Below are 14,044 nucleotides of genomic sequence, written 5' to 3'. Positions count from 1 at the left end.
GCTTTCGTCTATCGTTTGCGATGTAGTCGCTACAGGATCCCGGGTGGTAGTGTGACATGGTACAAGATACATAGTGTATGCATCGAGATGTTTCAATGCTGCACTCACGGATTTCAGTGGCTACGACGCAAGTTCAAACAATATGTATAGCATTGAAGGGTGTTCATTGTTTTTTTATCATTTAATCGTACCAAATCATTTACCATGTCATCCGAGCTTTACTTCAAGCGAGCTTCAACGACACCAACCGGTATTCCTGGGGCTCTCCACACTCTAACCAACCTTAGCCCGGATATATCAAGTAGACGTTCCCAGTCCTTCTCTGTGCGTTCACGTCCAGCAAACGTCATCATAGTGTGGTCCATCCAAGCATGGAACATGTTGGAGCCAACTTCTGGCAGGATATATTCCGTGATCAAGACCCGAGACCTCTCGGGATCCATTGCTGCGGCCAAGTTCTCCAGAATCTGTCTTGACTCTGGCTCATCGGGCCAGTCGTGTAGACAGCGGCGAATATAGTAGACCAAGGCCCCTGTAAAATGATCAGTTAACAAGTAATGGCCAATAGAGCGAAATAGTACCTACCTTTGATTGGCTGTGGCTGGAAGAAATCATGGGCCATGGTCTCAATTCCAAGCGGCTGTGTTTCCATTCCATTATCTGCAATAACGCTAGCCTGGTCCTGGAGTATAAATCTCCCTTGCAGCTGAGGGGCGCTTTCCTTGATTTGACGCAAGATGTGGCCCCGGCCGCCTCCTACATCAACAATGGTGGCTGTGTCCTCACTGGCTAAGCTAGCCAATTCCTCTACAAAGGGGTAGAGGCCAATCGCGATGAGTCCCGAGTCTTGGGCTACCATGGCTTCATTGAACGTGGTAAATCGGTCGGGGAACTTCGATATGTGCTCAAACATTGTCTCCCCTTCGCAGTTGTGTACAAACGTATAAGGGTTGTTCCGCAGACGAAAGTTATTTTGCCAGTTCTGGCAGCGCAGAAATTCATGGTTCCTCAGCATGGGTGTGAAATATTCATCCGCCCTGGAGTTCCATCGTTAGGTAGTCGATCGTGAGATTTCGCCGTAGACATTTCTTACATTAGCTTGTAGACCCCCATCATTTGAGGTGCCATGTAGATCTCTGAAAATGACGTGTGGGCGTATTCCTCCTCCCCGGTCTCTCGGAATGGTCCCATTGGGGTAACTGCGCGCATAAGTCGTACTGTCTAGGTAGTTAGACTCATCAACACCGGATGCTGGACCATGATACCTACCGATTACCTCTTATCCACGCCGGTCTTTGCAGAAAGTTCCTTGGCTGAGATGCTCTTCCCTCCGGTAGGGATGGCGTGAAAGATTCCCGCCTCAAGCAGGGCTCTGATGGCTCCCATATTCGCTGCCTGTATATCGTCAATTATTTACCCGATGCTACATTTTGATCAGGAGTAATTGTATTTTGTATGCTTGTCTTACATCTTCGAACTTGGAGAAAACCATATCTGCAGGTCCGCGAATGGTTTGATAGAGGCGAGCAGCCTTTTCCATGAGATCGTATCTGGCATTGTAGCTGTCTGTCTCGGATAAACGCTCCTTGTACCGAGTAGCAGCCGCGATGACCTGGTCCAGATCATCTTGAATGGGATCAAAATTTGGATCGATGCTACCCATTTTGAGCCAGACGAGCTTCGAAGTCAGACAACAATGAAGCTGAAAATAGCATACCCTTGTCAACACGATCCCTGCAGGGACCTCGCAATCAACTTATAGATAGTTCTGGACGAAGTCCGAGATGTGGAGTGCGAGGGGGTGGCTTCTACGGAAACACCAATCATTATTGTTGGAGCACACTAGTAGTGTGATATGGGGCCTTCTATATTGCGGAACCCACCGAACGGTCTCCCTGTGGTGTGTGTTTAGGGCTGGCACGATTGAGATATCACATTCATATCCACTGGACAGTATACGCAAAGGTTCAGGGGCGGACAGAAAGTCAAATCTCCAGTTACGATCTGCACCGTCGGAACAACGCGACGATCTACATCACTCTGATTGGCAAGGTTGATGGGTTTATATACATCAACTTCGTACATGACGACCTGATCCTGAGGCGAATGTAGCTCAGACCACCTGTCATGAAGTCGGTTGGCCCCATTCCTCTCACACAATCAATACGTCGCCAACACAACACGAATGCTGAGACATTAGAGCTACGGATCCCGTATTCTCAGCTGAAGCCACTGTGTATCTGACATGTCATATTTGCCCCCACTTCATGATTATCATCGCCCAATAGGGCATAGGTGATCATACTAACACGTCTTCCGCGAGCAACATCCACCAATTAAGTCATTATCCATGGATTACGAATCGCACCATCTGCAATCACTCCCGTCTGACAGAGAACCGGTTTACCCTACCACCTGGCTCTTGGGTTTGCATAATGTATGTATAACCCCCTGAATGCTTGCATAGCACCAGAAAGGTTGTCTTAGCTGCTACACGTCAAGGTTAGTCATAGACTTCCCTTGATGTAAGCATTGTCCCTCCAAACGTCTCCCGCAACCCTGAATTATAGCAGCCGTCAGCCGTGGTACTAGTCTCACCTTTCCAGAGTCTCGGTGAGGTTTCCCCACGCTAGACGGCGTCTAGTGTTATATGATCTTGATTTATCATGTCCAAACTCGGATATGCCCAAATGTCAATGGTTTTGCATTAGCTGGTGGAAGCTAAAATCAGATTGCAATAAAGAAATGTTGGAGAGCTAGAGCCCCATAGCCACCAGCGACTCATTCAGAGCAAACGCAAGGGATTCATTGTTCAAATTATGACCAGTGACATTGAATTTAGCCAGTCGCAGGTCTATGACACATAGTGCAGGCTTACACCCTACACTATACAATGCCGAGCCTCCTTCTCTTTGTTGCATTCCCTTTGGGGTAATAGTCTAGGAGACTAATAGAGGTGTCAAGTACCTAGTGAAGATCATGCTGGCCTAGGGCTGTATAGCTATTGGCTCTTCTAATATCGCAGGATTTATCCGGTTAATGGTAAGGTTACATTCTGGTCGGTTGCATTCCAAGAATTCAGGAGTGGCAGTGGATGGTGCATGACTAGTACCATTGACAATCTGCATGTATGGTTCACTTTGGAGGAGGGAGTGCAATGAATAGGGCCCATACTCATAGGATCGCCGTTTAACGAAAGTTATCGGAACACTTTTAAATTTTCTATCGGGGAAGCTGGTGTCGCGAAGATCATCGTCCGTGCTTGTGCTATGACCATACCGACTGGCTGAAGGCCGAACCCAATCGGTGATCATGAAAGCAGGCGACATGTCAAAAATAGAGCCATTGAGACTATCATTGCATAATGTACCGACATATAAGTACAATTACCCCAATTCCTGGATTGGGGTCGACTTAAAACAAGCATCCAGGTCTGCAATGGTGGAGCTTTTTCGTCTGTTAAGGGCGCAAACTAAACGGAGGACTGAGGCTCAGACGCCTACTACACTTTGGCCACGATAACCCCAGACATTCGCTATGGACTTGAGCAAAATCCCGGTAGCGCCTCCACCACCAGGGGTTACTCCCAACTTCGATAACCCAGAGGGCTCAAAGTTCAACATCTACTCCGTCAGCATTGCAATGTGCTCATCCGCGACCCTTGTCTTACTTCTTCGATTGTATACGCGCTTGTACATTTTAAGAACATATGGGCTAGATGACCGTATGTACCATCCCATTCATGTCTTACTCACATTCTTGCATGAGCTTTCGTCAATGCTAAACATTACCTAGTGTGCTGCGTGATGGGGCAGATCTGTGCGTGGATTTTCGCCATCCTGAGCTTAATCAGTAAGTATACCTGACTAGGCCATTATCTCACAGGGCAATCTACTAACGGGCGCAGACATTAAAAACGGATACGGCGTACACGTATGGGACTTGCATCTCGACAAGCTGACGCCATTCAAGAAGGTTTGTCTGTCGCTTAGCCCTTGAATACCTCCCACATACTAAACAATAGCAGTATGATCTTGCCGAAGAGGACGTCTACGCCCTCGGTGTCTGGTTCGTCAAAACGGCTATCCTACTCTTCTACCTACGACTCAATCCCGAAAAGCGTTTCCGCCAAATGACTTTCGCAATCATGGCCTTCGTCGCTTTCTACAGTCTACTGAGCATTCTTATCTTCACACTCGGGTGTAACCCGGTTCAGGCAATGTGGGATGTCACCATTAAGGATGCCAAATGTGTCGACCAGTTCGCCTTTGTCTACGCCAACGCAGCGTTCAACGTGTTTTCTGACCTCGTGACCCTGATCCTCCCCATCAAGCTTTGCTGGTCACTGCAGACGTCGCTGAGGCAAAGGTTGCTTCTTATGATTGTTTTTGGGACAGGTTCATTGTAAGCACCATAAATGATGTGCGGACGTGGTCAGACTGCTAATCGTGCGTATCTAGTTGCTGTGTGGTCGCTATCCTACGAATCGTGACCATGATGCCCTATATTCACAGCAATGACTTTACACATTTCAAGGTCACCCTCGCAAATTGGTGGTATGTTCATAGGTCCATGATATTCTCACTGCCCACAACTCAGAAGGAATATACTAACCAGGCAAATATAGCATGATCGAAATTAACGTCGGCATAATATGTGCCTGCCTACCAACCATGCGACCGCTCTTAGCCCGATGCTTCCCACGGATTTTCACCAGCATTGACCGGAGCAATAACAAGAATTACAAAGGCTCAGGTGGCAGCTATTCGTTGAAGCCACACAGGAAGATCCGCAACTGGGACCATCTTACAACTCTTCAAGGCACCCAACTGGCGACCCCAGATCCGGAGAATCGCAAGAATTCGGAAAGTGTCCAAGAGTTGGTTAAGCCCGATGGACACAATGAACCCCATGGAATCATGACCAGTACAGAATATTCCGTATCTTACAATAGGGACCATAGTCATCTCGCTTGAAGTGAAATAGTGAGCGATCGAACATGCGTCGTGCGGCTTGTGGTTCCTTACGAAAATATCTACTTTAATTATCCATGTCATTATTTTGGGGCATTCTTACTCTTTTTACCATTCTACTACATGTATTTACTATGTACTATTGATTTATGACAAGTACGTGAATTCTCATTCTAATCATGTAAAGCCCGTGTCAATCATGCCTTTAGGCTTTTCCTAACTCCCGGCCTTGTTCGGAGGAAACGGTGTCATTTTCTCCCTTACATATCGGAGGGGACACGAATCTATCCGCCGGATCTTTCCCCTATGCAGGATAGTGATCGCCGGAGCCTTCCTGCATAAATTCGATAGTCGGCTTTGTCCTTATTTCCCCATTTGGGTTCGGCCATTAATGCCCGCGGAGTTCGGTGTCTCTAGTAGTTGCTAGTCGATTGCAGCATACTTGACAAATCAACTACTCTTCAAACCTCGACATTCATCCATTTAAAGGTGGAAGCCTGAAAAGCCCATGGTGCTATACAGGCTTACTGTCGGTGTGGCTGATACTAATTTTATTTTGGCGGTCTTGGAGTGTTATTGGCAGCGTCAATCAGGGGTTAGTTGGAATTAATTGTTATTTTTGGAAGATTCCGGGGTAAATCCTAAGGTTGGCAGGTAAAACGGAGAACATGGAGGAAGTAAAATAATACAGCTGTTGTGGGATGTTTTAAGTAGGACGAAAGTACTGATTGTGTTGGCAACGGTGCTATATATAGTAGTGTGGGAAGCCCAAGGAGCATGAGGAAAGGTCAATCAATAGATTAGTAAATTTCCTATCTTTGGGCTATTCAATAGATCTTCTGATATCCTTCTAGAATATTATCAAAATTGCTCCGCCGCGTTGTAGCCCCTAGATATTATGCAAATTGTCTATATCAACTGCACCGAGTGGCGCGAGTGTGCCTTCGCAGAATCCCCAATTTGCAAGATAGCAAAATCGAAGGAGCGATATGGTATTGGGTAGATGTGCCCTTTATCCCAGGAATGGAGATCTCCGGCGATTTAATTAGTCGCAGACGCCTCTTTGGATGTAGTAGTTCCATGTTATCATATCGGCCCATCAGTGACGCACCCATGGCTGGCGTCGCTTACTAGAGTGGCATACTTCCGTAGCGTTCCCTTGATAGCCCTTGGCTTAGGCGCCTTCCACTCACCTCGCCTTCTTTCCATCTCTTCCTCGGGTACCTCCAGGTCAACCATCCTCTTTTCCGCATCGATAACAACCCTATCTCCATCCCTGACCAACGCAATTGGACCACCCTCCATAGCCTCTGGCACGATATGTCCAATCAAGAAGCCATGGCTTCCACCCGAAAATCGACCATCAGTGAGCAGCGCAACATCCTTGCCAAGCCCGGCGCCCATGATAGCGGAGCTGGGTTTGAGCATCTCCGGCATACCTGGTCCACCCTTCGGGCCCTCGTAACGGATGATCACAACTGTTTTCTCTCCTTGTTTGATTTCGCCTCTTTCTAGAGCCTCGACGAAAGCATCCTCGTAGTCGTAGCATCTGGCTGTACCCTCAAATCGTAGGCCTTCCTTCCCAGTGATCTTGCCGACCGAGCCTCCTGGGGCCAAGGACCCGCGTAAGATCTGAAGATGGCCCGTAGGCTTGATAGGGTTGTTTAGCGGACGGATGATGGGCTGATCGGCAGGAAAGTCCGGCCATGAGGCTACATTCTCTTTCATCGTTTTGCCTGTGACTGTAATTCCCGAGCCATCGATCAGACCCTCCTTAAGGAGCAACTTCAGAAGTGCCGGGGTGCCGCCGATCTTATACAAATCGTGCATAACATACTTGCCCGAGGGCTTGAGATCAGCGAGAAATGGCGTCTTGTCTGACACGGCTTGGAAGTCGTCAATTCTTAACTTGATACCGACCGAGTCGGCGACGGCAATCAGATGGAGAACAGCATTCGTACTTCCGCCGAGGATGTTGACAACTATCATGGCATTCTCAAACGCTTGACGCGTGAGTATATCCTTTGGGCGGATATCTTCTTTGAGCAGGTTCTTGACCGTCTCACCCATTGCCTCGCATTCAGCCCTCTTAGCTGGATCCTCAGCGGGAGTGCTACTACTCCCCGTCATGGTCATTCCCAAGGTTTCAATAGCAATGGCCATCGTGTTCGCAGTATACATACCACCACAGGCACCACTACCAGGACAAGCATTGCGGATGATATCAAATCGTTGCTTCTCGTCGATCTGGCCGGTAATGTACTGACCATATGACTGGAAAGCGCTAACCAGGTCAAGGGGCTGGCCACTTGCAGAACACCCGGGCTTGATACTTCCACCATACATCATGATACTCGGACGATTGACACGACCCATGGCCATCAGGACACCGGGCATGTTCTTGTCACAACCGGGTAATGAGATATTAGCATCGTACCATTGTCCGTTCATCACCGTCTCGATACCGTCTGCGATGATCTCCCGGCTTTGCAAACTGTACCGCATACCGGTTGTACCCATGCTGATTCCATCTGATACTCCGATGGAGTTGAAGCGCATTGGTACGAGACCGGCCTTTGCGACCGAGTCGCGCACTAAGGATGACAAGTCCAGTAGGTGTTTGTTGCACGGGTTGCCTTCGAACCATACCGATGAGATTCCGACCTGCGCTTTGGACATATCGTGCTCGCTCAGACCGGTCGCGTATAGCATTGCCTGGGACGCGCCTTGTGATTTGGGTTGCGTGATGTGAGAAGAAACTTTGTTAAGTTTGTCATCGGCATAACGGCGAGTGCAAGAGGAGAAGAGACGACTGCTAAGTGGGAGAATGGTCAGCTTTATAGTATCTTTTGGACCTGAACGACGACTTAAAACTCTCAACTTGGCTTGGTTATTGAATGACACCCTTGCCGTGACGGCTGAGAGCTTGGTTCGAAGAACACGCATGCTCATGTTAGATATGTGTCTGCTGTCCAACTAAGCTGCGATCGACAACTGTTTTTCCAGGATTCCAAACACCTTATATATGTTGACAATACGCGAATATACCGAGTACATAGTCACAATTGACTCAATCGCACCTCGCTCCACCCCTTTGGCATGGTTTTGTCATCGTTAGATATCGCCCCGAAGTCCGAACAGCGATCTAACTGAATTAATGCTGCGGTGATAAAGCCTTAACCAATCCTCGTTTTATTTACAAAGTCTCTGATTGGCACTCCTGGATAGGATTCAGGGATATTGTTGTTGCTTACGCCCGGAGTTCAGGCATGACTCCGGAGAGCCCTAAAATAGGAAATCCTGGTGATCCGGTGGAGATCGGTCTTCGCGCCGTGCCCACTTGTCCCGAGATCGTGAAAGCTTGTTGGACAGTTTGTACATACATAACAAGGGGAGATAGTACCAAAGGGGTCAAGGGAATAAGGGATAGACAATTACTAACTGATGTGGGCAACAAGAGCTATTCTTGTCAGATGTGAATGCTACTAGAGTCGATGGCCAAAAGGTTGTGCCCATCTCCTAGAATATACTAACGGTTTGGACAAGTATATTGAAACACATGAAGTAAGAGTAACAACCAACTGGAAGCATACTATAGTTATGAACTACCGACCAAGTATCACTCTGCAGCCTTCACCCAACGACAGGACTAGAGTCACCTTCTGCCTCTCTTCGGCAACCATTTCAACCCCTGATTTGTGATGAGAAGACCATGCTATCCACGGTCGCTTTTGAGGACGCGTGTATTCTCCTAATCTCACGCGCGGAAACCTCTGAAGAATCCGTACGACTGTGTAGGCGACTTCAACGAGCCCGAAGTCCTCTAAGTGTCGTCCACGTTAGCCGAAATGGCTTTGTTTAAAGCAGCAACCATACGAAAAGAGGTCTCTTACGGCCTAAACAAACACGAGGGCCACCGTTGAAGGGCAAGTAGCCCCACATCGCTGTCTTCTCGTCTCGATACAAGGGTACATCCTCATCCCACCTCTCAGGACGAAAGACATGAGCGTCTTGTCCATACAGATCCTCACGCCGATGCATTGTGTAGACACAGAAGGCGACATTTTGACCCTTGCGAACCACAACCGGTTTGTCTCGGTTTTTCCCGCCACCAGTTGGAAGTATAGTCGTCTTACGGGCGGTCCTAGCGTTTACGGGGACGGACGGATAGAGCCGAAGTACTAGCATGGGGAAACAATAAGCACGTTCTATATGGTGTTGACATCTACTCACCTTCTCGCAGAACCTTATCTAGATACGTCATCTTCTTCAAGGTATCGCGTGTCATGTCGTCCTCGTTGCCCACAATCGTAGCTATCTCACCGTTCAGACGACTCAGGACATTGGGGTGTTGTGCTAAGCAGAAGCTACAGTGTCAACGTAAGAGAGGAGCCGATGTATACAGGCCCCTAGCTTGGCCGGCTACCGGTTGGTCTTTACTCACAATGTCCAACTTAACAGGCATGCTGTCGTATCTCGACCAGCCAAGAGAACATTGAGCAACTGGCCCCTAAGGCTTTCTCTGGTGCTCAGCCCTTCTGCCATAGAATCAAAGACACATTGCCCATCCTTTTCGCCACTGTCTAGATTATCTCTCACTCGTGCTTCGATCATCCCCTCAATGAACTGATGGACAGAGGTACATGAACGCCAAAAGCTAGGACCATCGATTAACCAATATAGGTCTAGAAGCCTGAAGCGCTTCATAACATATCTCTGAGCATTATCAAAGGCCTTCGCAAACTTCTGGCCCTTGAACTCCGCAGACCTCATGCTAGCGATCGATTTCCCAAACAGGAATTCGGTGGTCGTTTCCAAGGTTAGGCGAAAGAACAAGGGTTGGAGATCCACCTCTCCTCCATCGCCAGGTATTTGGCGGAGAAGACTGTCGACATGAGATCTGAATACGTTGAGGGTTCGGTACTTCTGTCGCGACAGTTGTGGGCGGAGTAGCTCTCTGGAGTGCTTCCATGCATCCCCATCTTGCGTAAAGATACCATCTCCTAAGAAGGGAAGCAAGATCTTTCGCCGCAGCCCGAAGCCAAAATCTGCTCGATATTGTAAGCTTGTGACTCTTTAGTCTTATTGGCGAGGCGTTGTAAAGACCCTTGGGGTTTGTCAGAACTGCTTCTACATTCTCGGGATCTGTCGTGCCAAATGCTATTGTTCCAAGGAACTTCTGCTCCAATGTATTGCCGCAGTCATTAAAATGGAAGGTAAATAGATCCAGCAGACGCTGTTCTGAGTCGGCAGTCCATATTTGGATCAAGCGATCAATGCCCCACGGCCACCAGTTTCGTAGTCTGGGGGGATTCGCACAACCATGCAAGATACCGAATTTCCGATCGGACTAGTCGTTGGAAAGCATTAAAAAACAAGAGATGTTGTCAAATGAACTGCTTACCTGAAACGCCAAGTACCTCCGCAATAAGTGGTAGGTAAGCCATATTGATGGTACGCCCCAAAATATGTACGTGAAATGCGACAACATACTAACGACTCGTTCAACTGAGGATGAACAACGGATCTCATCACTATTTGTGAACAGTCGGTCGTTTTCAGGGACAATGCTAAATCATAGATGAGCATGTTGACCGCAGGTCAATATTTTCTTTGTGCGTTAACAGACTTCAGCGAAGGGTGTGTGCAACATTTCTCAGCACAGAGCCAGAACTTGGAGGCCCCAATTGAGTCATTTAAAGTCTGACAGGTGGAAACTTCCTTTGTTAGCTTGGTGGTGTGGCACAAAAAAGGCAGAGGTGGCCCTCTTGTTGAGTATGGAAACTTGTCAGCCAGAACTGTGTCGCGAGGAAGAACAAAGAGAATTAGAACATACCTTCTATCCCGTCTATCCTCATATCGTAGCCAATATCATACCATAGTAATACCTTGAACACTAGTAATGGTTGTGATAAAGCTCTTTTCGAGAAAAGTCTAGTCTACGAGATATGCTATCGTCGGCTATTAAGAGTACAAATACCACTATCGTTGAATGAGCGTTATTAAACCGACACTTCGGGAACAGTATCGCGAGGCCGATCAAATAGGCAGTTATTATCTGGGTCCTCCCTTAATAGGGGGTATAGAAATGCCTCCTAATGGGATATCTCAACCGTTATCATCAAAGGCCTCCCCATAGCGAGCATTGCAGTAATCGATATCAGGTTGTCGCCAACTGACACAGAGAATTATTTACAATCCGTCAGGTTTCAAATGGTGGATAGTAAATGACTGCAGGATTCGTTCCGGTTATCCCAAATGTAGTAGCCTAATTTCTATTATTTAAATTACCGAAAAATCTCCCTGTCGAAAATCCTCGTCCAGTGGTCAGGGCTTAGTAGCAGGATGATGATAATGCGGATACCATTACCCATAGGCTACGAATATATATTCTAGTAGTTTCAAGGGTCCAGCGCTCCCCCGTCCCCCTCCTACTCTTCCGCCCTTATCAGTCTCAGGATGAAGCATCCGGCAATGTTCTTGTTAGGGTTACCTGATTTGTGACTGGTTTGTAAACGGAGATGATCCATGGGTGGCCCGTCCACGTGATTGGAAGGTGTTTCTTCTCTCTGCGCATTCAGCGTTTTCGTTCTTCCGCTTGATCACAACCCCAACACGGATAAAACAAACACGAATACGACCGCCATGGACAGCGCCGCGCTGCACAAGGTTCGCTCGCGGAGATCACATCAGAAGTCTCGACTAGGCTGTAAAAATTGCAAACGGCGGCGGGTGAAGGTGAGTACCTCTACTATTTACTGTGTTATTGTGTCGTGGGAACCTGGAATGATTCTTAATACCGTCGTTCCTGATCGCGAGAGACATCAAAATGCACTTCAACATGTGGAGTAATCTACGTTCTCTTATATGCTTCCGTCCAAGAGGATATGACTTGTTGTATCCAAGTCTGCCCCAGAATGCGGCTGACATGCGACAGTGTGATGAGAAGAGGCCATCGTGTACGAATTGCGTAAACCATTCTATTGAATGCGACTTCTCCGTATCTACTCCAACATCGCCATCACCATCACCACCTGCAGCATCATCGGCTCGTCAGCGGTACCGTTTCAAACAATCCAAGTATCAGACTTTATCTTCTTCAGCGCCTAATGAAAGAAATCAGCGCCCTGGAGACAGCTCTGTTGCCGTCCAATGCGATCTTTCCGCCAACAACAGTGCTGCGGGCGGAATCTCGTTTGCGGATCTTCAACTCTTTCATCACTATCTTATATCCACATATCGCACACTTACAGACGAGGCTTTGGACCGACATGGTGTTTGGTCGATTCACATCCCACAGTGGGGAATCTCGTTTCCCTCGATCCTCCATCTAATGCTGGCTTTGTCAGCTCTCCATCTTGGTCATCAGAATCCAGATCTTCGGCACCAATATGTGATGCAGGCAAATGATCATTTTACTTTTGGTATCCGATCTGTCACTACCGTCCTCTCACAATTGGACTCCGAGAATTGTCAAATGATTTATATGTCAGCAGTCATGATCTGTCTCGTTTACTTCGGACACGGCCCCCGACCAGGAGAATATCTCGTATTCAGTCGCCAAGGGCAGGCTGAGTGGCTAGTTCTCATGAGGGGAGTTCGTTCGATTCTGGCATCAAATCGCGCTGAGATCTTCTCCGGTATCTTAACACCTCAGACGGATGATAGCGTCCAAAGCGTCACTCCCGACTTGGAGAGAGAATTGCATCAACATTGCGATCGCATCAAGGAGATAATGACTTTGATCGAGATGCAGACGGCTGGCACCGAAAGGGACTTGTATATTAGCGCTTTGGGCTGCCTACCAGACAGTTTCGAGGAAGCTTATATGATGCGAAGTGCGGGAAAAGACGGGGTATCTTTATTACCTATGGTCATAGGCTGGATATATCGACGCCCAGAAGCATTTATCGTGCTTCTGGAAAAAAAAGATCCATTCGCGCTCGTTATTCTGGCTTATTGGAGTATTCTACTAACCTATATGACCTCGTCCTGGCTCTTTGTTGGTTGGGATCAACATGTTATCGAAGGTATTCGGGATTCTCTGAAGGAAGAGTTCCATGATTGGATCAGCTGGCCTGAGACTGTCATCAGCATGCGAGGCTAGTATCTAACATGTGTATATTCTCTGTGCTTAAGGAGCAAACGTTGACACACACATGGTCAATTGGAGGACCCCAGTCTCAAAAGCTCAAACGGTCGCAAGGAATACTTCCACGGCATATCTCCGAATGAGTCTATTTTTAGCAGCAAACTAGAGAGTATCCACCACCTTTGAACCCTGACTGCGTCATACGTGCAGGTATGAGGCGAGAAATAATAGATACTACTATAGTAGGGGCTAGGCTCTGAATGGTATGGCTCAACATGTGACTTATATTTCCTTAGAAAATTGGTGATCATGTTTTCTAGACTGCTGCAGGCAGTACACGCGACGTTATCATTGTCGACCCTCCCTCTTCATATCAGAGTAGATGTTAGCCACGACATAGTTTATATGGACCTCAAGCTATTGTCCGACGGCCAATTGGGCGCCCCTCGTCCTTGGGGGAGCCTACGGGGGGATTCTCGGCGGAACACGCTCCTGGAAACAACCCTAGAGAAGGGCTACTTCTCGCTGCATAGATTACCCTGGATGTCTCAATTTCTCTATTCTTACGAAATATCAGTATCGATACTGTTCATCATCAGTGCTACGACCCAATTATGGATACTACGACACAAGAAAGTTCGTGTGTTTCCGAGCTGTCGAATGTATATACAGATGGTAAATAGTGATACCCTTTTCAGATTCAATGCAGCATTACTTGACCACTAGATTGACTGGTACTCTAGTTCCTATACCTGGCGACATTTGGATCCCAAGTGTTTTTCCTCTTTCCGCTTCCGACTGAGTTTGTTGGAATATCGCAGATCGAATTTCTATCAGCTGCTATTTCGTCCGCTTCCTTGCTGTTGTTAAGTATGGTGTCATTCATTGAGTATCGTCGCAGAATTCGTACTTCGTCGGTCACTTTACTCTACCTTGTAGGTAGCCTGCTTGGTGATATTCTGTTCTCGACCGTGCCTAA

At 47.6% G+C, this 14,044-nt stretch overlaps 5 protein-coding genes across 5 annotated transcripts; 2 read left to right on the top strand and 3 right to left on the bottom strand.

Moving 5' to 3' along the window:
- Positions 1 to 218: 218 nt before the first annotated feature.
- ANOM_000543 (O-methyltransferase) lies at positions 219 to 1,663 on the bottom strand (the record flags this gene model as incomplete). The annotated part of the gene is made up of 5 exons (XM_015545801.1): positions 219 to 532; positions 586 to 1,037; positions 1,094 to 1,221; positions 1,288 to 1,395; positions 1,469 to 1,663. The coding sequence occupies 5 exons, from the start codon at positions 1,661 to 1,663 to the stop codon at positions 219 to 221; spliced, it is 1,197 nt and encodes a 398-aa protein (XP_015412041.1).
- A 1,874-nt stretch (positions 1,664 to 3,537) lies between these two features.
- Positions 3,538 to 4,976, top strand: ANOM_000542 (putative integral membrane protein (Pth11); the record flags this gene model as incomplete). The annotated part of the gene is made up of 6 exons (XM_015545800.1): positions 3,538 to 3,724; positions 3,796 to 3,852; positions 3,908 to 3,975; positions 4,028 to 4,404; positions 4,461 to 4,556; positions 4,628 to 4,976. 6 exons carry the CDS (start codon positions 3,538 to 3,540, stop codon positions 4,974 to 4,976), a joined length of 1,134 nt encoding a protein of 377 aa, XP_015412040.1.
- A 1,083-nt stretch (positions 4,977 to 6,059) lies between these two features.
- ANOM_000541 (dihydroxy-acid dehydratase) lies at positions 6,060 to 7,925 on the bottom strand (the record flags this gene model as incomplete). Its single annotated transcript, XM_015545799.1, has 1 exon — positions 6,060 to 7,925. One exon carries the CDS (start codon positions 7,923 to 7,925, stop codon positions 6,060 to 6,062), a length of 1,866 nt encoding a protein of 621 aa, XP_015412043.1.
- A 653-nt stretch (positions 7,926 to 8,578) lies between these two features.
- On the bottom strand, positions 8,579 to 10,420 carry ANOM_000540 (cytochrome P450; the record flags this gene model as incomplete). The annotated part of the gene is made up of 6 exons (XM_015545798.1): positions 8,579 to 8,796; positions 8,867 to 9,154; positions 9,207 to 9,340; positions 9,418 to 10,021; positions 10,080 to 10,323; positions 10,394 to 10,420. 6 exons carry the CDS (start codon positions 10,418 to 10,420, stop codon positions 8,579 to 8,581), a joined length of 1,515 nt encoding a protein of 504 aa, XP_015412042.1.
- Positions 10,421 to 11,618: 1,198 nt separating this feature from the next.
- On the top strand, positions 11,619 to 13,080 carry ANOM_000539 (Zn(II)2Cys6 transcription factor domain-containing protein; the record flags this gene model as incomplete). Its single annotated transcript, XM_015545797.1, has 2 exons — positions 11,619 to 11,711; positions 11,911 to 13,080. 2 exons carry the CDS (start codon positions 11,619 to 11,621, stop codon positions 13,078 to 13,080), a joined length of 1,263 nt encoding a protein of 420 aa, XP_015412101.1.
- Between the last annotated feature and the right edge of the window lie 964 nt (positions 13,081 to 14,044).

This window comes from Aspergillus nomiae (genome assembly GCF_001204775.2).
Source record: "Aspergillus nomiae NRRL 13137 chromosome Unknown contig00005, whole genome shotgun sequence".
NCBI classification, from domain to species: domain Eukaryota; kingdom Fungi; phylum Ascomycota; class Eurotiomycetes; order Eurotiales; family Aspergillaceae; genus Aspergillus; species Aspergillus nomiae.
The sequence above is the reverse complement of the archived record's forward strand: the minus strand, read 5'-3'. Positions and strand labels throughout refer to the sequence as shown.